At 38.4% G+C, this 23,647-nt stretch overlaps 2 protein-coding genes across 6 annotated transcripts in view; one reads left to right on the top strand and one right to left on the bottom strand.

The window, feature by feature from the left end:
• The window catches only part of LOC105265900 (fasciclin-1), a 107,992-nt gene that overhangs the window by 11,945 nt on the left and 72,400 nt on the right, over positions 1-23,647 (bottom strand). For 4 of the 5 annotated variants that reach the window (XM_011303706.1, XM_011303709.1, XM_011303707.1 and 1 more), the window contains exons 3-8: positions 15,619-15,806; positions 10,611-10,741; positions 10,015-10,111; positions 8,229-8,397; positions 7,837-7,997; positions 2,489-2,497 (exon numbers count right to left, since the gene is read on the bottom strand). In XM_011303706.1, the coding sequence (XP_011302008.1) occupies positions 2,489-2,497; positions 7,837-7,997; positions 8,229-8,397; positions 10,015-10,111; positions 10,611-10,741; positions 15,619-15,806 (755 nt within the window). The remainder of the gene's footprint in view (positions 1-2,488; positions 2,498-7,836; positions 7,998-8,228; positions 8,398-10,014; positions 10,112-10,610; positions 10,742-15,618; positions 15,807-23,647) is intronic. The other variant, XM_011303708.1, reaches the window with a different exon arrangement.
• Positions 17,843-22,951, top strand: Orc3 (origin recognition complex subunit 3). Its single transcript, XM_011303705.1, has 13 exons — positions 17,843-18,094; positions 18,449-18,580; positions 18,774-18,894; positions 18,967-19,124; positions 19,479-19,636; positions 19,729-19,837; positions 20,608-20,772; positions 20,844-21,152; positions 21,326-21,607; positions 21,664-21,897; positions 22,240-22,359; positions 22,654-22,721; positions 22,803-22,951. Exons 1-13 carry the CDS (start codon positions 18,071-18,073, stop codon positions 22,894-22,896), a joined length of 1,974 nt encoding a protein of 657 aa, XP_011302007.1. The 5' UTR covers positions 17,843-18,070; the 3' UTR covers positions 22,897-22,951.

The following is a 23,647-nucleotide window of genomic DNA, read 5'->3' as shown; positions in this document are numbered from 1 at the left end:
TCAATTCCAAAATTGTCTTCAATAATTCTCTCCTTTATTTCAAATAATAATTATTCACTTCTGGTGAATAAATTCTTATCTCATGTACAAATTAATTTAGGGATAAAATCCGGTGGTTGTGATGAATAAGCAGAATTAATATCATAGCATTATCGAATTCAGATACTGGGAGTAAAAATTAATGAAGAGAAAAAAATAATCCGGGTATGTGTTAAATTACACAAGCAGTAATTTTGGATAATTGAAATTTTAATGGAATCCCACAGCGAACCTCGCACAGCTTCCGAGACTAGCTCGTGCAATAGCAAAACTCTTTCTCGTGGAAAAAAGTGCCTGATTACTTTTATGTCTTCATTCTTTAAACAGTTTTTCCGATTAATTATGGAATTGTTGATTTTAATCAGTACCAAGATTGGATCCTGGAATTTTCCTGGGGTATATTAAGAGCTCTGATTGGATAATTTGGATCTATTGGCTCGATTTATCGTGAATTTATAATTCTCGAGTTAATGAAATAGTCGAGGAGTTTTGATGGATTTTAGGGCGGATGTTTTTCGAGGCACCTCAATACAGAGATTTTTATTTCGATGGAATTAATGAAATCGCACTAGTCTAGGCATTTGTGGTACATGCACTCATGCATAATCGAAATATTCTATCGAATTGAGATGAACAGATTAATTTCGGGCAATTAAGGAGACAGGTGCATTATTTAGTCATGCATTATTTAATAAATTATTTAGGGAACCCGATGGAAACGTTTTTGATGGTTCATCCATCCCTCCACGTCTAAAAGGATTTCATGGACTTTTTCACGACTGAATTTTCACAGCTGATTTTTTTCGCCAATTTCTATATGTGAGCAAATGAATTAATGGAAATGGTGTCGCTGTAAATTCATTAATCCCTGGAATGTTGTATCAAAGTCGTATATCGTTGACCGTAAAAAGAGTTTCCGCCCACGTAGACAACCGGAGAGAATAAAAATAATGTCGTATTCTCACCTAGTGAAATAGTACACCTCTTTGTAACCCATACGAGGAGGCAAGAGGCAGAAATGTACACGCATGCGGCCAATGTGGCCAACATACGGTAATTTATGAGGCTTGTTTCGAGGCAGACATCGCGAGCGTTTTCTTCTCCGGGACAACACTCGTTTTTTCAATGGTGACAAGAAGATTTTTCATTCAAGCCCCACTGGCTTTTTACCCTTTTTTTTTCTTTTTACAACCCCCGCTTCACCTTGTTCGCGTCGAGGGATGCGTTCTTTCTCATTTTGCAAACGAAGGGAAATGGCGTTTTGAAAAGATTTCAACTTTTAACATTCAACGATTTTTCATACTTTCGGGGGAACATCGGGATTTTTTCTTCATTCCGATCTGTCCGAACTTTCAGAGAGGGTTTCTCATCTGGGATTCATATTTCAATGATTGATTGTCAGAAAATAAAACTGAATGATCGATCTGAAATTCAATTGATCATTTTTACTAATTAAAAAATCGAACTTTCAGTTACAGTTTTACAGTTTTCGATTAATTTCCAGAATGATCATTGTCGTTTCAATTTGTCTTTATTTTTCTTCACAATAATTCAAGCCCCGTCTCCGTTATATATGCACATTACCATGTAAACTTTCAGTTTTTTCTATTATCCAGGACTGTGAGAAGGGGTGGAAAGTTATCTCCATGCGGTAGATAAAAAAACGTGCGCTATCATTGGCGACTGCGCAATGATAATTCCTCGCGTACGTTTCCATGACAAGAGAGGGTAAACATTGTGGGGTGGTAAAAAAAAATGAATAAACTGAATGAGGAAAAAACCGCGAGAGGCGTATGGGCGTAAAACTACCCTGAAATATCACGTAAAAAATACTGTTTTCCAAATGGCGAAAGGAGAGGTAAAGAGTGTGCGGCAAAAATTGTTGCGGGAAGCTCAACATTTTTACGGAAGATAAAAAGAGTGGTCGCAGGAACGTAAACAAGAATAGAGCGTCAAACGCATTGTTCTGTTGGATTTTAAACTTTTTTTTTTGTTTTGCTTTTTTTTTTTATTTGGTCAAGTGGAGGTTCGGTTGCATGGCCCTCGTTTTTCTCGATAGTTTTTAATTGTTCAATTAGTGGTGATGAATTGGGATTTTTTAACGGGAAAGTGAGTCAAGGGAAACAATTTGGCAGTTGTTTTCACTGGCGATCGATGGGCTATTCACATTTCTCTATTTCTAAATTCTATCATTCCACGGATGTTGATACAAGAACAGCGAAAGAACATGCCAATACATTTAATCGCCATTATCAAAGCCACATGCAGAACAATGAACAATGATTTTGATTTTTCCCATAATTTTTTTCTCTGCGTATTTACCATCACAAAACTCTCAACTTGTTCATTAAACACCACAAAATCAAAATAATTAACCTGTCTCTCTGTGTAAACAATGAGATTAACTGAAAAAATTATGAAGAAGAAGTATGAGGGCATGATGAATTACCTTAAAGGACTGCATAGAGAAACCAGAAACCGGGAGTTGTTCCGTAACACAAGAAGCGAACAGAAAACAGAGAAAATGTGATTTGTATTAGTTTGTTCGCTGTGTGGTATTCAGTTACTCCCGTATATATTTTTTTTCGTTCACTGGTTTACTCGTAATGAATACACGAGATGATTGGATTGTCCGACAGATGTGAATCTTTGAAAAAAAAAATAATTCCCCTCCTTTGATTGGCAATTATCCCGCGGAAAAATATCGATAGAATAATTATAGAGATTTTTCCGCAGAATCGAATCCTGAAAGTATCAATTATTCCACCGATAATTACCCCACAATTCCAGGTCATTTGGAAAATGTAAATGAGATGACGTCATGGGATAATAACAGTACAGAGAGAAAATAATATTAATTCTTAATGACTTATCTTTGATTTTTGGGAATGATTATTGAAAATAAGGAAAAAAAAAAATGTTTTTCCCCGTGTTTATTTCTGAATATTTATGGCGATTTTCCAGCAGGTGCAATATTCATTTGAGATTATGCACAAGTGAGATGGCATTTTTTTTTTCTCGACTTTTCAGCAATTCTTTACATGAAACAAACGGAGGGTTGCCCATGCGCTGGCTCTGTGACGCATGATACTAATATAAATTCATGAAAGTAGCTGCAGAGCGATTCTCAGTAGATTCAAGTTTTTTTCTCTTCTTTGCTTTGAGTTCATTCCGAATTTCGTTTTTTCCCCTTTTTCATTTTATCCTTACATTGGTTTTATCGCTCTCTGCCGTCATCTCATTTCACTTCTTTCTGTATTCAATGTGAATACGCCTCACTCGTTCTGTTATGCTTTCTTCTCTCTTGTTCTCTTCTTTTCCATTCACCAGTCAAATAGGGAAAGAATTTTTCATCAAACCTCGAATTGCTTGATGCGATTATCCGCAATATTCGCATCCTGAAATTTTATTTCATCGAAATGAACGTGGAAAATGTGGGCAGATGGGGATTCTCTTCATCAATTAGCTGATTAATTCTCCTCGACACCGACACAAATTATTATCGTTATTAACCGGAACGTTTTTTACCGAGTGAATGATTCCAACAATTATACAAATTCATCCCAGGATTTATCATCATCATCATTTATCCTATTATTGTCGGCATCCGTCGATAATCGGCTCTTTCTGCTGGTGAATATTTATGAAGCCCAAATCGAATGGCACGAGTACAGATGATAGCCCATAAAACCCCAGCACGTTACAAAATTTTCACCGGGCGTTATTTTCCAATGCTAACGATCACTCGATAGTTGATTGGGCGCATTAGGGATCGGCCAATTATTCGTGAATTCATTATGGCCATCGGTAATTAGGCTTTACCAATTTTTGAATATGGAGTTGGTTGGCCTAATGAATTATCCACTGCGTTGAGATTAACGTATGCATTCCTGTTCCCGACGAGCTTTTCTTTTATTTATCAATTTTATTGCTGGAATTTATTCCCATTGACTAGTCGATCGAAATCTCATCGAAATTATTGGTGGTGCGGGGTAAATGATTTGATTAATTTATCGCAATTCACCGAGTCAATATTTCACGATGAATTTCAATCCAAACATTTTATTTCAATATTTAATTTTCATTTTTTATTTTATGAAAACTGATGGAAAAATGTGATTTCGCAAAAATGCATTCTCCCTCTAAAAAAATTCTAGATTCGCCCCCCGGGGGGTGTAAAAAAATATCCCGAGAATTTTCATCTGTTTATCCATATAATTTTATTGTTTTCAAAAACTATACCAATTCGCCCGGTGAATAAAAAATGGAAAAACCGAATGAATGATATTCCGAGGACAGAGGGCGGTGATAAAACTCGGGAAATTTGCTGGCGACTGGGAGGTTGGTCGTTCCCAATAGAGACGAAGTGAAAAAGGTCCTCGGAACGGACAGCTAGTGTGGGATGTAGACCCTCAGGGTTTTCGCGCGGGAATCGTTAAAGACGTTTAAACTTTTGCCGTAGCGTCAGCTAGAGCACAGGACCCTCTCTGCCGTCGTATCTCAATGAGCCCCCAGGTGCTCTATTCCCGTCTTCTCCTTTTTTTTCTTTTGCCCCCCCTTTTTCTCCCTCGTCTCTTTCATATGCAGACGCTCAAACGAACATTCATTGCTCCTGCCGTGAACAATTTTCCTTTGAACAACGCATTATTACTTTTTTGACAAACTTATTTGAAAATTAACAGCCAAGTTTCTACTCTGCTCCATTCTTCTGCTGAATCAATTGATCAAATAAAGCCATTGAATTTTCTAATTTGATTGGATTGTGTGGAATTCAAATTTTTGAGAGGTACTTTAAAAAAAAAAATAGAATCACCATCTGCTCATAGAATCCCTCTCCATTCTTTAGTGATGCGCTAATTGGTGTACATTGTTTCAAATTTTCGGGGGTAAAACAATATTGGCTATAATTCAAGAATTTTCGGATTGGTTTTTGCGGTGGAATAAACATCAAACTTTATAGAACTTTGTGGTTTTGTGTTGTGATAATGATCCTATCAAGAGCATAGAGCATTCATAATGAGAACATCGATGAAAATGATTTTAATTAGTTTCCCATAATGAATAATTCGTGCCCCCCAGGCTGGGAAAATTTGTATCGCTGGGGGGTAGAAGAGGGTGAATAAATGTGGGGGAGTATTTTGCGAACATTAGGCAGACGTATATATCCTGTGTACAAAGAAACAGCGAATTGTGCGGTGCAACGACTGCAATTATTCCTGGATTTTTCACTCTGTCTTGCCACGAGAAGCATTAACACATTTTTTCTCCCGCTGAAATTATTTACTTTTGCTTCCAGAGTATTTGGTTTAGTTTCCAGAGTGGATTTTCCAGATTGATAGAAGTACGAGTTAGCACGTTCTACTTTAGATGAGTGCACACCTGGAAGTAAGCGGTTAGTCCTATTCTTGGGATCTCCAAGGGTGTCAGCATGTCCTCGAAGGATTGAATTGTTCAAGTACTTTTGCCATACTTGACTATCCTTAATGATTCAGACAATTCCGTTGGAGATCACACGAACAATTCGACGTTTACGTGATACATCTCGAGCTGACACAACATTGTCCACGTGAGTGCCGGATCAAAGACAACACCAACGCAATTGTGAATTTTTCATGCCGCGATGGATGAAATATGCAGATTGCGGGTCATGTGTGCAGTACGTACATTAGAATTTTCTCTGATCCAGCGAGTGGTACAGTGCGGGTGCTGACAATAGGCTACATGCTACAGAATTCAACATTTTACTCATTTTCTGTTTACGCTTTTTGTTCTCCTACTGTTTAGAGTAACGGTATTAAACTCTGTGTATTCAGTGTCGATGTAAAGCTCAAGCCTGAATTTTCCTCTCAATTATTGAATCGCTTGGTACAGCGGGATAATTCGAAGGCAATTGGGAATAATTTACGGAATTAACATCCCCTGACGGATGTTGACATTGTGAGATATCGTTGAATGATCCACAACCGGACAGACTCTCTTGTAAATATAAATTAATTCAGTTTATTTATTATTAAAAAAATATTTATTAAAAAAAAATTTAAACTTCATTGAATTGTCAACTGTTCCTGAAATTCCAATTTATTTTCAACTGTGTGTATTGGAGATGTCCGCGGGTAATAACCTCAGTTGTTGGATTTAAAAACGAAGAAGAAAAATCGAAAACAATCTGCCGTACATTGTAATTTCGTTCATCACAGCGGATGTCGGGGGAGACTGTGGAAAGGGATGAAAGTAATGGTTCAATAGTTGGTATTTACGGATCAATTCGGCCTCTTGGAGAGCCGAGACATGTTTCTAGGTGGGATTTTCACTTTAATAGAGAAAAATACGATTCCACGTTGAACAACAGCCCAGAATATTCCCAGTATTAAAACATTAACTATCTTGATCTAAAGATTTTGATGCACGTCGTTCATTATTCCCATAGATTCCGAATTTATCCGGCTTTGAAGCTCGACGAAATCCCTTGTAACGGCATGAATAATGCACCTCCATTATATTCATCATTGACTTATAATGAGACATTCACGTACTTTTACCTTGGAAAAAAAAATGATATGAAAACGACAAGACCACCGAGAGAATGCATTCGTTGAACACTACGGATTAATGATTTGGCGTTGCAAAAAACTCTGTATTCATGGAATTTACGATGCGTTTGCACAACTCTCCTCGGATTATACGTTAATCTGTACGTAAAGCACATGAGAGACGAATTTTAATGGTGATTTTTTTTTTTGCTCTCGAAGTACCGGAAGGATAACAGATGGAATCGCAGTGAAAACAAATATTTGAACAAAGACATGATGCATTAAAATTTTATAGATTCATGACTCGGAAAAGTCGTAAAGACTCGAGAAAATTTTTAATTTCCCTCAATTTGCTCGCTGTAATTGTCAGTAGAAAATCAAAGTGGTTATATGGATATATAAGAGTCCTAGTGTCAATTTCAATTCTTCGGATAAGCATCCGATGTCAATTGATAAATCAGAATTCAATAGTATCAATTGGAAATTCCGTGGCATTAGTATTCACAAACGTCCGTTTTGAGGCATGGTTTTGGAATGGGATCAGAAAGGGATGCTGGAACGTGTTATCCGGTTGGACTCTACGTGACGTACGTAATTGAGCATGAGGCTGTCAAAGGGATAGAGGGGAATGAGGTTGTTTTGACGTGACTGTAGAGACGTTATTGCAATTCGGCCCTTGTACTGTATAATATCCGTCCATCATTGTTTGACAGACATTGGGTTAACCGGAACGTCAGGTGAACCATCCGATTCATAAGCTTTTCACGATGGAAAATATCCCAACAGGGCTGACCATTGAAATTCAAAAATTCTTTTCAAAAATTTTACTGCTCCTTTCCCTGAAATCTTTAAAAGATTGAAGATTGCAGACTGATTGAGACTCATTGAGAAATCTCTCCATTCTGGTGTTCGGTAATAGATTAACTTTGATTGAAGGGCTGCCAATTGTGATGGCAGCCAATCGAACTATTGAGCTTGATAATTAGTAGACCATTCCATTAGTGGGGTATTCGGTCCTTGGTCTGACGTACATTGGCTGCACAAGAGCTACATCGTCAAAGAGCCCACAGTGTATACAGTACATACGCCGAACTGCAGCCAAGTGTCTCTGTTACTTGAGTGCCTATTCGATAAATCATTTTTTAGCTTAACCCAAATTTGATTCAATAAATGAGGAGCATCATCAGGCTTGGTTCGATATCAATGTGTGTCTTTAGATTTATTTTTCATCATGTTGATTGTGTGATAGACAAAAATGATAACTGACCTCGAGAAACTGCTGCACTGTGGCGTCCACTACCATCAGGGGTCTCTGGATCAAATGGACGACTCCATTTTTCACAGCTATATTCGGTTTTACTATCTCAGCAAGAACCACTCCTGTTGGATGCTTGGCATCACCAGTTAACGTGTTGGATTTTACGTAAACTGAAAGTGTTAAAAATCATTTCTATTACGAGTGAATCAATTTGTCTTGATTTATAATCGCTTTCTGGGGGACGTCATCAATTTAAATAGATCTACTTGAATAGAATGAATCATCAGACAAATCGTTTTCTAATAGTGACAGAATATCTAATTGATAGAGGCGATAGGAAGTGAAAAATTTGTAGTAGCAGTCAGCAATGAATTTATCTTCGTAAAGTCGTGGAGACTCACCCTTTCCTCTGTTATCCTTGACGAAGCTCAGCTGGACCCTGCAGTTATCGTTGTGGGCCAGGGTGTCGTAGGTCATTCCGTCGGGTGTCGGATCGGTGAATAGAACGTGATTCGGTATTACGTGACCATCAATCACCTGTTTGTCTATTTTAACTGGTCGCATTGACGGCTGCAAAGACCAATCAATAAATTTCATTAAATTCTGGATCAATAACAATTGGATGCTATTGGGTGAAGGTAGGGGGATCCATGCCGAATGTTTACAGTCATACAATCCCCTGAGTCTTATCGGTTTTCACCACTCATCCCCTATGGCTTATGCAAATCTTTTCTCTCTGCGTTATCTGGATCTCGGATGAGGTTCGCGAGGTAGCGCGGGGGGTCTATCCCATTTTCTATGAATTTTCAATTCACTCGGTTTTTTTTTTCGAACGTGAAGAACAGATTCCGGAGAAAATCGGGGCAAATCGAATTGGAATTATGAGCAATTCAGTTGAGTGGCATTATACTTTATTTATTATTATAACAGAAATAACAGAAATGTAATGTTTGAAGTTGAATTGCGATTTTACAGTGGGTTTATGGAGGGAAATACTCTGACAGTGTGTGAAGTAAAGTTTCTAGTGATAATATTATACATGGCGACTTAAAAAATAGCCGGGAGATAGGAAGGGTAGAGGCCGGAGTTCTGGTGAAATTCATGGCGTTCCCCAATATGTGGTGAGGATCACAGGAAGTTGCATCGATGAAGGCACCTCCTCGCCCCGTGAATTCACCCTGACGCGTGGAACGTGACGTGAAATATTGAACGTTATATAGAACCATCAAAGTCACTTGGCTTGACATTTCAGGGGTGGGAGTTGAGCCTCAACAGAAACTGGGTTTCCTGCCTCCTGGCGCTCGTTTCCGCGGCCCGGCAAACGTGAAAAATTTCCATACCTCCATACCCCGATGCAATCCTTTTATACGTACATTTTGCACTACTTATATGGAATGTTGCATACCAAAGAGGAGAGTGAGAGGGCTCGGTGGTTTAGCAATCGATTGAAATTCAACTAGCGGCATGAGAGTTTCTGGGAGATAAGGGACGATAAAGAGAGAACTTATCGGGAAAAATCTGTTCGGGATTCAACTCTACAAATCCTGGCCCCAAATCGTCGCCCTATCATTCCCAGTCGCAATGTATTCAACATATTTCTATTGTTCCATTCGTCATGTCCACTGAAGAATAAAAAAGTCATTGTCTCGGTCTGCATCGAGAGGCTTTTCAATGAACCGCTCACCAAACTACCATAAAGTTATTTATTCCTCCCAGTTTTAAATACTCGGAGGAGTTTTTTTGAATATTCTACGTGGAGATGCTATCCGCCGGGGCTATATACCATAATTACCACAATTTTACTCCCAGCGAGTGTTGGGAAGTTTCAGACAGATGTGGAAAACCACCTTGGATGGATATTACGGAAAAGGAAATGTTATGGTGGCGTAATTAATGCGCCTCAGCTAATTAAATATTTGGTCGTTTGTTAACCGCAGCTCCACCACGGAGCATTATGGGGACAAGGTGGTTTACCACGGATTGACTTTTCACCTTCTTCACCAATCCCTCCTTTTTTTTTATAACAGAATTTTCCAATTTTTTTCGCTCAGGTTAATTAAAAAATTCTCATCCCCATTAATTAAGAAAATTCAAACAGATTTAATGGATTATGAAATGAATCCTTGTAAAGCTTTCGATGAAGTTGATAAAAATAAAAAAAAGTGATAAGTCGAATAATTAGCTCACCTTGAATCCCTCCTCATCAGGAACGAAGAATGTATAGCGACCATCAGCGCTGAATACGTGCTGCTTTCCCTCATAAACAACTCGCTCACGGAACGTTCTGGAAGACAGAAAGAAAAAATTGTGATTTAATGGTGTCATTGTTCTCGTCAAGTGTTTAAAACTACAGAAATGGAAATAGAATGCATCATTTCCGTAACATCTTTCACAGAAATTATCAAATAATGGACATTTAAATGTCCCTTTTTATATCGTCGTGTTCCTAACGGAATTCCAACTTCGGTACCTAGTACCAAGTGAACCAGGTGGAATGCGTATTTTTCTCGAGGCGGAAAATTGCCTTTGCATAGACAGCTAGTGGCGCGAGAGCTTTTCGTAATTTTCTCCAAACTCTGCGGGCTCTACTTTGGTGTATTTATGGAAGAGGAACAGCCTGGATCGTTTACCTCCAGTTTCCCCATTTTTTTTCCACCCTTTTTCCCCATCGATTCTCCTCTTTTTTTCCCCTATTTCTGTGTCACGTTTTGTAAAAACTTCTTTGCCAGTGTCTTCTTGGACGATTTATTGGTTTGTGGGGTGAAGGGAAAAATAATGCTCACCGAAGTCTGAATTTGCCAAGCTGAAGATTCTCACTCTGGTTTAGAAACTCGAAAGCATTTGGATTGTTGACAGGTCTGTCACGGGAGTTTGGCTGCAGTGGCTCCAATACTTGAGATATCCGGTGCAGATACTGCAAAATATAAAGAGCAATTTATAAATAATCTTGTTTTTTGCAATAGAAAAATTTTTCGTGGAAAGCTTATAAAAATGATGTGTATTTTATGGATAAACTCTGAAATGATAAAGAATAGCCGTTTCACCGAGAAATAAAATGGAATGACCGAAGGACTGGGGGAAGCCCGAAAGTCCGAAATTGCTTAAAAAATGAATAAAAAATTGTTATTCCGGTCTCTTTGTTTTTACCAACGTATTCGTTGAGACGACCGAAGAAACGAAAATTCCAAACACCGGTCCTTTTATACCGGTGCATGGCATAAATGTGCAACTAATACATTGTCCAATACACATCGGGAAATATACATGCAGGAGGATAGGTACTATAAACCGCACACACATTCCACTTGTCTCAACGGAATGGGCGTGTCCCATTTATCCACACCGTTGGGGTTGCAAAGGGACGTAAAACGACCAGTAGAAATGCAACTGGGGGAGGAAAATCAGAAAGGTCAGTGACCTTTGCTGTCTACGGCTGACCACAGCCACTGCCTCTACCACTTGTCTCAGGATTATTCAATCCTCGGGGAATTATTCATTTTCAACCGAATTATTCGCCCATGAAAACTGAAAAATCATTCCACCGTTATTTGCTAATTCTTTGAATATCACAGAGATTATGGTATTTGAAATCCGCAAACTTTACCTTTTAAGTCTCATCGACATTAATTCTCATTTTTCATCTGAATTTTCAAACTCTCAATTAATATTTAATATCAACATCCACTGGATTTTCAATGGATTGCAATTATTGAATTTTGTGCAGGACGTTGAATAAATAATGGAGTTGTAAATAACTTCCTCTTTCCCTCTTCCAAAAAGAGCAGAAAATATCCCGGAGAAAAAAATAATAATTTCAACTCACGTCGAATTGGAGAGTAAAAATCCATCTATGATGGAACGATTTAAAATAATAATCTCCCTTGTAATTTCTGGTAATTTATCTTGGATGTATTTATTTACCTTCGAATGGGTGAAGATGGGGGGAGGGAGGTGGAAATTAAAGTGAAAGATAGCCGCGCCTCATCCACGGGAATCTCAGCTATAAACAGAGCTAGGGCTGGAGCCCATGACCACCATGGATTTTATCGTCGAGTTAATTTAAAAGATAAGACAGATACGCAATATCGCGTTGTCTATTCTTTTTCTTCTCCATCCTTGCCTCTTACACTGTAGTTCGGATAATAACCATCCGGGGGTGGATCGTTACACACCCCAGGCAGTCTCTAATTGAAAAAATACCAGACGCTATATCCCTTGAATTTTTTTTCCACCCAATATTTTAATCACCTTCCCACTCATTTTTTTTTGCAATTGCATTATCCACCTTGTCTCTCCACTACAGCTCATTGTTAATAATTATCTTAAATTTGGAGTCATTGCGCTCGATAGCGTTCGGATAATACATTCATCCACTTTATAGTCCGCAATGAAAAATTCTCAAAGGGGTTTTTGCTGTGAGGGGAAAGGGGAGGTAGGGAGGGAGGATGGGGCTTTGTGAAAAATGTGAAACAGAAGAGAACAAAGAATGGGGTCGTCAAACATGTATGACTTTAACTCTGTACTTCCACAGACGTTGAAATACATGCGGTCATTATTCAAACGACTCGACTACTCGCCACTGGTCTCCAACGACTCCCCATTGACCACTTCGAGGCATTTATACCATTCATGAAATTCAAACTCTCTTGTTACTGATTTTACAGGCCGTTCAATCTACCTCACGTCCATTTGTTCGATTAAAACTTTATCTGTAATAATAAAAAATTTATTTTGAGACTTGTGTGTGTTATGACGACGCATGCACTTGCGGAATAAGTAATAAGTTCCTATTAGGCATTATTAATTCTTAATGGGAATTAACAATGATTAATTATTAGAAAGAAAAAAAATTGGATAATCAGAAAAATTATGGTGTACCGTATGTCATTTCTTTGCGGTGGATGGGCTGGAGTGTCTGATTGAAGGGACGATGAACTGAGAGATAAGGAATAGTCTGAAGGTACTTGCCAACCAGAGTAATTCTCTGGCACCTTGTTTCACCACCCACCTGCACCACCCACTCTTATTTTTTCCTCTTACATATACTTCACATCGTTCTCGTTCAACGGAAAAACGTGTACCGACGGAAAAAGATTAATGTCCCTAGAGCTACCTGAAATGGCATCCCATCCGTTCTTTCTCCAGAGACTCCCGAGGATTGGTCGTTTAGAGCTCCAATTGACATCGAGAAAGCACTCGGGAGAGGGTTATTATAGATTGTCGTACGATGATAACGCAATTCCTTATTCCTCTCATTTTAATTTTTCAGAATTTTTAAAATCTCTCTAATGACAGTTTATCCGAGGATTGAAAATTTTTTTTTTCTGTCGGAGTAGATGAAAAAATTCCGTACGGCCAATCACTGGAAAAATAATGAGCATTCAAAACTTGAATGTGAAGGCAAAAAAGAAAAATGAAATGGCTTAATAATTTAGGGCAGAGTATTTCCTTTTTTTTATCTGGTTGATGGAAAATACTGAACCCGTAAGCCGGTTTAATCCTGAGAGTTACGAGGCACGTCACATACATGTTAATACACGAAAACATGTGATATAGACTCACAAAATAGAGAGAATAGCGTGTGCGTAACCGGCGATCTAATTTTGGTGGGTGAAAGCCACCCTGAAAGGGGGTGGTTTTATCCCTGTGTACTCTGGGATACGAGTGTGGCGTCGCGACGACCTGGCGCCAATCCACGAGCCCGAAAGGCTCTCTAACCCAGATTCTCATTCCTCTTATTTTAATCCCCCATCTCCCACAACCTCCATTCCTGCACTTGTCTGCTATAATTTTGAAGAGAGAAATATCTCGATTCCTATAGTCCCTGTTGGCTATCTCTGGTATTTCCATATTGAAAAACCAGACAACTCCTGTCTTCTTGCGAATTCAACGTCAAACCTATCCGTAATATTGCATTTCCATTAAAATCATCAAGTCAATTAATTGAAATGATTATTACTCGCACGAGAAATAAGACAGGATAAATTTATTTGTTATTTATTTTTCCGGAAGATGTTAATTGAAGATCTCTATTTCAGCAGTGAGTGAACTTTCATTCTCTTTTCTCATCTCTGCAATTATAATTTGCCGTGACCGTGGCAACCTGTCGTTCCCGGCGCATAAAACTGATTGAAAAACCCACCGCCCGTGGATTCCTCCATCTCCGGTGCGAAAATAGCTTTCACCCCATACATGAAAGTGACGTTAAGTAGAGGAAGATAACTCGATTATCGAGAATAATAAAATTGACGCGACAGATACAGAACCCCTGTGATAATTATCAAAATAATCCGCCGAGCCACGTCTGCGGAATTAAAAGAACCAATTAAAAGCCCTCCTAATGAAATTTCGCTAAATAAAATTGCCCGAGAATAGTTTTACCGTGAAATACACGTAAATGAAATGGACATAAAGAGGAGAATTGAGTTGTAGATAGAAAAACAGGAGGAGAATAATAAGATGCTTGGAGAAGAAAGAGAATATTCTTTGTGAAATGTCACAAACAATGCAATTTCTTCTCTCATCGGTACAACACTCCGGTGCAATTCTAATGCACTTGGGGAATAACCAGCGAATTCAACAATTCAAAGTACATGGTGATGTAAAATTTTGCACATCAAACGTGAGGAACCCGGGAAACGCTTGGAATGAAAAAAAAAAAATAATATAAAGGCCGGGGTGAGGGTGGTAAGAATGTAGGGTATAAGGAGGGAATGTCGAGGTAGGGGCTCGTGGTCTCGAGACCCTCCATCCTCCTCCATCCTCCTCCATCCTTCTCCATCCTCTCTCCATCCTCTCTCCTGTAGCGGTGCATTTTTTAATCTCGAAAAATACTCTCTTTTGTAGCTCGTTACGACGTCTGTGAGATGCCGAGGAGAGTTGCCAAGGGGAAAAAAATGTACGTGGGGAGGTGGAAAAGGGGTTGGATTATGCCTCCGGCTTTCTTCAGGAGGGCCCTTCTTGTTTTTTGATAATACCTCGAGAAACTTCTTGACATTTTCTTGTTTTAATAATTAAAGGGCCGGATCGATGTGTCACAGAGAACCATTAACATTTTTTTCCCCATTATTATTTTTCTATTTTATTTTATTAGGAGTGAATTGGAGGACTTTTACCCTAAATTGAATTTATAGGCAATCTCCGGGAAATTATAAGCTGTATGTCCCTGAAATTTCAATTTTCTGCCAGCCGTCAAGTGTGTTAATTCGGCAATTAAATAAAACGGTGGATTGTAGATAATTTGCATCCCACTTGACGCACAGCACAATCATGAAAATCCAATTAGTGTTTCGTAATTATACATTCAGCTGAGCGAAAAGGTTAAATAGGATTCCTTGGGGCTAACTAAGTTACATGAACCGGTGAAAACTAACGAAACTTGAGTCGTCGCTTATTCCGAGTATAAAGTTTATGGATAGAAAATTAAGTGCAGATATTGCCACGTGCACTCGGCAAATCAACGGCCAACAGAGTTTTGCTTATGGCCTCCGAGTTATTTCAAACGTGATTTTCTCAAGCGATAATGATATCGCTGTTGACTCATTCCGCCCATTCATACAATTTTCCAATAAATATTTCATTGAATCAATTGAATGTACGATAAAACAATAGCTAAAGTTGTTCCATCAATCAGAGATCTCATTACACTGAAAGCTCATTAAAATCTCGTTAAACCCTGATGTTCCCAAAGGAGAGTGACCAAACATTCCAACATACCGTCCCCGAGCCCATTATCGCAGTCCAACGAGACCCGATGACTCGTGTTTCCAACAATTCATCAGTTCCACTCACCTGATTCTTTCCCTCGAAACCAGCGGTCCTCATCGGTCGATAATTGCTTCCATTGAGTATCTTGGCATTGTTGATATAAATTTCCTCCTGTCTATTGACATGCACTCGAGTGACCCACAGGGGAGGATTACCATCCAGCTCCGATGAAATCGAGTCTTGCAGGTCCCAAGTAGCTGTCGCCGTATTCGCTGCAACAAAAAAACAAAAGATTAATTTTTTCTCTCGACAATTTACCATTTTTAGATAAAAAAATATTGACGGTAGTTTTCACGTTATTTTGATGGTAATTTTTGTTGAAATTTTTCGCACCGGTGTAGTCATCCCTTTTCATTCACTCGAATACATTGAATTACCTGGGAATTGTTGGAGCGCGATGAGGAAAAAGAAGACATTATTATGACATTTACGGGGAAGTTGGTGATGGTGGGTACGATATCAGGCGTGAAAATGCCCGTTGGCTGGGTAAACTTTTGCCGGTCCAGATAAAAGTTACTTCGATTACGTTGGAGTGAGGTAGAACGTCCGCTACGGGGAATCACGAGCAAGTGAGCTAGCAATATACACTGGTGATGGTGATAGTGACAATGAGATTGCGGTGTCACACGTATAGATACGTAAAAAGGGCTGGTTTCTTGTTGGTTTCTCAGTGTCATCGAGCTGATACTCCAGCTTTCAGGTATTCCCGTTGCAATCGCCTGTGCAATCAGCAACAACGACTTGTACGTGTCGAGAGGCTCCAGAAGTTGATGATGGTTGTCCCAGATATTGAAGTTTTCATTGATCATTTGGTACTTGTATATTGTCGAGGCGTCACCCTTTTTTTTATAAAATTTCCATCTACAGAGATCACTACAATTATTTAATTTATGGGTAATGCAAATGTTCGAGGGAATTTTATGAGAGAAATTGAAAAAAACAGCTCGAAATACTGACTGATGGCGATTGGTCTTCCGATTGCTGGTGTCTTGTCGGCTTGGAATATTTCCCGGATGATTTGCATCACAAATTCCTGAATCAACGAACAAACAAATAGAAGGTACTAGTTCTCGGCGAGAGTGGGAATGAAGTCTCGTGGAGGATGAGATGAAGGAGGGAAATACCGGGGTTTCAGAGAGCAGATGTACTTGCTCGGTGGTGCGACAGAATTTCAAACTTGTTGGTAATTGATTTAAAGAGGTGTCTAAACAAGATCCAGAGGGTTAATGCTATGATGACGGAGGTCTGATTCATAAACCGGTTGATTGGCATTCATTCATTGAATAAATTTTAAACATTTAAGAGTAATTTTCAAAATAATTTCCCTCCCATGAAGATTATTAATGGGCATGAACCTCAGGCATTTCCTCATGGTTTTCTCGCACAATTAATACCTGATGGGTTGATTTTATTTGACGAGGAAGGAAATGTCTGCCGACGGAGTTGATAATTGAATGAAGAGGAAGTGTCCTCTAATTAATGGTGCAAGGCGGGTGGGATTTTGGGGAGGGCGTGAATTTAAAAAAAAAAGGAGAGGAACACATCGCGAGCTATTGGCAATTAAAGATGCTCCATTGTACCTCAACTCTGAGAGAATTTTGCCGTTCTTTGTCACTGGAGAAGCGCAAAAGGATGCTCGAGTGGCAGTGCGGTGCTTCAATTTTCACTCGAGTGAAAAAGGAACGTGGTGGGCACACCCGTGAAAAACGAAACTCGAGAAATAATCGGTATACCGAGTTTGTGAGACGGCTTTTGTGCACACTCCAGGGGGCTTTTACCCGATTTTCCGGCAACGGTGAAAAGTGAAGCGGATTTCCCACGTTCTTTGGCCTCACCTTCTGACGAGTCGTGTTGTCGTCATATTTACTGTTAAATTCAATGCCCCTTTTTTCACCCGAAAGAAATCTTTTTCAACATTTAATAATAATAGAAATTTTAATAATAAAGAAAAAAAAAGGGAAAATTATTATTTTATTTTTCATTATTCACCTAGATTAATAAGTTTGATAAATTCGAGGTGTCTTTTTCATGGAACAAGTTTGAGGAATTATTTTTATTTTTATTTGAGTTGCGATGATAAATTGAATGCATTGAATTTTTCATCTCCATCAATTAATACCCCTCGGAGTGAATTGGCAAAAAGTTTGAAACTACAAGGCAACAACTATCGAGTGGTGGCAGCAGTTGCGACGACAGCTGCAAACTCAGCTGTTAGGTTAAGTGTATGTGTGTGTCAGTGTCAGTTCAGTGTCAGTGTCAGTGGCAGTGGGGGATTCTCTTTCTCCTGCCAGTTGGAGACTTATGCTCATGCCGGTATATGTGATATGTTCTCACTTTTCATTGTGTTTCCTACCCGTTGAAATCAAACCACCACGAAATTTCCAAGGACTCAATTTTAAAGCGTCAAAAAAGTCCGGAAATCAGACAGATTGCGGGCATCAATTATTCCCTGAGCGTCGCAGAGGTCTTTTGCATAATGGATAACGTCTCTGTGTCGAAGGTAAAGTGATAAATATAACTTTACAACCTGTTGCGTGTGAAACATAACCTAAACTCGTGAGAGAAATTTCAAGAGATGAGAGTGATTTAGCATTCTGCACATTTTATTGTTTTTTTTAAATGTTCACGTCCCTTTCTTCACTCGTCAATAATTAATGCGTTCACATTAATTAATTTCCAATGGAAATTCACGTCTAATGCTTCTCACCACTCTGGATATAATTTCTATAATTGAAGTATCACAAATTAATTTTTTTATTCATTACACTTCGATTGGTGTTTGATATTAAATACATATTAATTTGTCAGAGCCGTATTACTGTGCTACAATTCAACGATAATTCATTTGATTTAGGGAGTATTTGCGTACAAAGGCAATTATAGAATTGGCCAAAAGAAACGAAAAATCAATGATGATGTGCCAATTGATGAGCCCTGGTACGAGGCGTACACAGATGCTTGGTCCATTATAAAAAATGCAGCAGAGGTATTTTTTTTTCCTTTACATTAATTTATCAATTTCCATATTCATTCTCCTCTAATTATGCATTGAACTATCGCAATAATTCAATAAGACAGAGCATCCAAAAGTTATATTAATAATGACTTGCATGAGATAGTAACAGGTCAAATGTCATTCGAATATCGTGAATATATTCATTCGGAATAATTATTTCTAGGAGATCAACGTCAATATGTTCAGGCAAATTCTCTCAGATTTCCAATCTTATGTATCTGATTTAAATCACACGAGAGAAGATAATTTTCTAGGAGAAATTGCAACCGCTATTTTATTAACAGGTGAATTGACAGATATTCATGAATTTATATTCAACCTATTCTTTTTTAATAATGCACTGAATTAATGTGAAGGTGTGAATCTGCCTGATCACGACGTTTTATTCAGCAAATTAGCGTCAAAGATATCCACGATAACAGAGCACATCGCAATAATTCCATCGAGAGACTCGGGAAATATGAAAAGCTTAACCGAGGAGACTGTCTTTCAGCTGATTAATAAATCCAGTGAGGTAATTGGATTTTCGAATAAACATATGGCCCAGCTCAAGAATTTGTTCAATTACTTGAATTTTCCATGAGAAATAATATTTTATTCAATTGATTCGCCGTTTTTAATGAGAGGAATTATTCTCATCGTACAAATATTTAATAATGAAAAATTTTTCTATAAAATGGAGGCGTTTCAGTACGAATAATGCATGCATAATTGCAGCATGTCTTCTCTGACATTTTCAATAATTAAACATTGAAACTGAATTGCACGAACGAAATTAAAAATCACTCAGCTGCAATAAAAATCCTAAAATTAAGCGAATGACGTGAAAATGATGGAATAATATTGAGAAACATTTTCATATCTGTAGAAGGAGCGTCCAGAGATACGAAGAAATCAATGCACATTTAGAGCTCTCGAGTGGTGGTACAAACAGAAACACAATGAAGACCCTCCACTAGTGGTTATCATACCGGACTTTGAAAGCTTCAATCCTATTGTACTGCGGGATTTTATCCTCGTGCTGAGGTAACCCACCGACACACCAATCCACAAACGAATAAAATCCCTCAAACGTCATCCACATCATATGTAAAATCGTGGCAATTTGAATTTTCCAGCTCGTACTCAAGGACCATAAAATTCATTCTCGTATTCGGGGTTGCTACAACTTTACATGCCGTCCACAGATCTCTCTCCTATGATGTTACGTCAAAGTTACGTGTAAAGGTAAATACAAATATCTTTTCAAATTCACTCATGACTGCATTAAAATCCGTGGATTCACACACACGTTTTGGTGATGAAGAGAGCGTCGGGGGCCATACCATAGTCACTTAGATAGCAAACAAAACGTTCTCTCACGCTTCTCGACGAACGTGGAAATGAAACGAGGGAACAATATGAATTGCTAATTTTCATGAGGGCCGGGTTTAAGGCTAAAAGCGTTGGGCATGGCTGTGTGGCAGATTAGCTTCTTAATTGGAATATTCAAATTGAAGAAAAATTCAAACACACGAGTTTCGAGTAGTTTATACGTTCTTTACTTCTCGTAATTCCGAAAATTATTTTAATGAAAAAAAATTGCTACTGTTTTTACATCCACAGCTGCAATTAAATCTTTTTGAGTAATCAACTGGCATGAGAAGAGGGTGCGTTTAGAGAAAAAAATTCAAACGACAAGATAATGTTAAATAATCTCTCTGAATCATGAATGATTCATTGGGAGAGCAAATGCTTTATTATTTTCATTGATCATTAGCGAAGGAATAAATTCATGCAGAACTCTGATTGCGAATAGAATCATCAATGAGCCGATGAATACACACTCATTACTGAATGTTCCATCGTGATTACAGATTAGTAATGTATTATTTCTGATGGCATGTGAATAATTATTTTTTCATAAAAACTTCTGCAAAAGCACCAAAAAAATTATCGCGAATAAAGAATTTTTGAGGGAGTAGTAATTTTTTTAATTAAACTGAACTACTCTTCAGGTTTTCCACACACAAACGCAGATTACGAGTTTATCGGATGTTCTTGAGGGTACTGTGTTATCCGGTAAAACATCGTTTATGTTGACGGGCAGAGCATTTCAATTGCTGACGGATATATTTCTATTTTACGATTTCTCGGTTCATGGATTTCTCCAAGGATACAAGGTAAATCCGAATGATTTGATTGACAAGAATAAAAAAGCTTCGGAGGATAATGTGATTTTGGATTATTTCAGTTATGCATGATTCAACATTTTTATGGCAACAACCTAACAGCACTGTGCTGCAATTCTCAAGACATTGATAAACGAATGGCGAGCCTCAACGAGGAAGACATAAAAGAATTGAGGAAACTCCCATCAATAGTCAAGTACATCGACAAGTTGAAAAAGGATAGAAACAGTGATATGAACGAGGAGGAGTTTAAAAACATCATTGGAAAACTTTTGAGGGAGTTTCATAATGCCATGAGTGGATTTTTTACCATCCTCAAGTGCCTTCATTCACTGACTCACTCACTTCCCGGTGCACCACTGGGAAAACAAGTATGTAACTCAAATTCTGAATTCACAAGGCAAAGGAATAATTTAACGTTGGCTTAACAGCCAGTGACAAAATTTTTCTCGTCTCGAGTATTTATCCTCATTAGCATTTAGTTGAGTTGTTTGTCTTTATTCATGCTTCTCTGGTTTTTATGCATTCATTTGGGCACTTTTAGCTTCGGGAAATTTATGCTAACGCCGTCACCTGCGACATTGTGGAGACACAGGAGTACAAAGAGTCCCTGCAACTCCTGGGGTTTCTCTCCAAGACTGAGCTGTTGGAGAAACTGAGGGAAATTTTGGAAATTGTGGGGAATGGCGAGGTGTTCGAGTTGAATGAGATTCGAAAGAAGCTTGAGAGACACTTGGAGATTATTGAGCAGGCCAGCCTTGAGGTGGAGGAATCTACGCAGACCGTCAGCATGAGTGACAAACTCAACAGACAGCAGTTCAAAGAGGTACTTGATAAAATTTCATATTGATCGTTATATTTATTCGTTGAATTCTCCCTCAGAAATTACTCAAGATGTCCCAGCAGCAATCCAGGTCACCCTACAAACAAGCTCAAATTGATCTGATGGAGTACCTAGACCACGATGTATTCGCCCCGTACTTGGTAAATCCGAATCGCCTGGCAACCAGTGAAATATTCTGTTTCAGTGATGCTAATGCAGCCAAGCATCATCTCAGAGGTTCTCTCAGAGCAGCTGTACACACAGGGCTGAACGATCCTCAGGTTTACCTGAATGTGAGTATATTTTTTGCTTTACCATTTTATTCTGGAGTTAATGCCCCATGGCATTTCACGAGCCCCTTGAATCATTACAAGTCATGGAAATTGGATTACGTAAATGCGCTCTCTAGAGCAGTTACTCGATGATGAAAAGCCTCTTTAAAGCAAAATCTCGATTAATTCGGTTGTGAATCGCGAATGCAGAGCACTAGTCGATTATAGCCACGAATAATTCTACGAGAAGTTGGTTATCATTTGGTTTGTGCTTGATGAATTGCAAATGACTCCTTTACCACTTAATTCTCAAAATTCACCTCTATGAAAATGTATACTACAATGGGCCTATCATTTTACCAGTGTGGTTGCTGTAAATTAGAGAACGAGGAGACGATTCAGCAGACTCTACCTGACACCAGTATTATTTACAAGCTGCATTTGGAGTCCAGGAAACTGATCAATATGTACGACTGGCTGCAGGTAATGCACAATCTCACTTCAGGGGATCATGAGCCATTTGTGCATCACGCACACGTCTAAAATTCATGCATGCAGGGGCGGAATGGGGCCTGTATCAATGAGATTTTAATCATTCGGGGATGATTTATCATTCCTGTCTGTGGTAGGGGGAAACACTTTCGTGCGGTTTTAACGGGGCATTTTTCAGTCTGCAAATGACGGGTTTGTTAATTTTACCCACTTTTTCCAAATGTCGGCACTATTAAATCGTGGTTTGTGGCGTTTAAACATTTTTTTTTATTTTTATTTTAACAGGCTTTCCTCACAATCGTCAGTCCCAAGGACGATGCCGAGGAGCAGAGGGAGATTGATCCAAAAATGCAGTATCCTTTCAAAAATGTTCTCTCTTTTGTGTCTGTTGTTTCAATTAATGACGAAAATTTTCCTCAATTATTTATTATTAGAGCGCGCTTCACTCGAGCAGTTGCAGAGCTTCAGTTTCTCGGATTCATCAAGTCATCGCGTCGAAAGACAGATCATGTCAAACGTCTCACATAATTATCCAACATTGTACTGTCTTGCGCCTTTTTCATGCATTTTTATTAAATAAAAAAATTTTGTATTTTTGCATAAAAACCATTTTTACCTTCCTTTCACGATGGAAGATATCCATCTAGCCATAAGGAAAGAATTTATATTTTTCACTGAAATTGAAAAATTCTAAATTTTTCAAAAAGTACCAGGGGAGCATAATAATAAAGGAGGTATTCATTGAAATTGAAAAATTCGAAATTTTCAAGAAAGTATCAGGGGAGCATGACGATCGAGGAGGTATTCATTGAAATTGAAAAATTCGAAATTTTCAAGAAAGTATCAGGGGAGCATGACGATCGAGGAGGTATTCGTGGAAATTGAAAAATTCGAAATTTTAAAGAAAGTATCAGGGCAGCATGAAGATCGAGGGGGTATTCATTGAAATTGAAAAATTCGAAAATTTCAAGAAAGTATCAGGGGAGCATGACGATCGAGGAGGTATTGGTGGAAATTGAAAAATTCGAAATTTTAAAGAAAGTATCAGGGAAGCATGAAGATCGAGGGGGTATTCGTTGAAACTGCAAAATTCGAAAATTTCAAAAAGTATCAGGGGAGCATGACGATCGAGGAGGTATTGGTGGAAATTGAAAAATTCGAAATTTTAAAGAAAGTATCAGGGGAGCATGAAGATCGAGCTGGTATTCGCCGAAATTTAAAAATTCGAAATTTTCAAAAAAGTATCAGGGGAGCATGACGATCGAGAAGGTATTCGTGG

This window comes from Fopius arisanus, unplaced genomic scaffold, assembly GCF_000806365.1.
Source record: "Fopius arisanus strain USDA-PBARC FA_bdor unplaced genomic scaffold, ASM80636v1 scaffold00033, whole genome shotgun sequence".
NCBI lineage: Eukaryota > Metazoa > Arthropoda > Insecta > Hymenoptera > Braconidae > Fopius > Fopius arisanus.
This window is presented reverse-complemented; position numbering and strand designations above follow the sequence as displayed.

What these genes read in the sequence shown, in the direction of transcription:
- Orc3 (XM_011303705.1), top strand. Translation starts at nt 18,071, where the DNA reads ATGGATAACGTCTCTGTGTCGAAG. An exon ending in ATAACGTCTCTGTGTCGAAG is followed by an intron (nt 18,095 to 18,448) that starts GTAAAGTGATAA and finishes CATTTGATTTAG; the next exon opens with GGAGTATTTGCGTACAAAGG. An exon ending in TTATAAAAAATGCAGCAGAG is followed by an intron (nt 18,581 to 18,773) that starts GTATTTTTTTTT and finishes AATTATTTCTAG; the next exon opens with GAGATCAACGTCAATATGTT.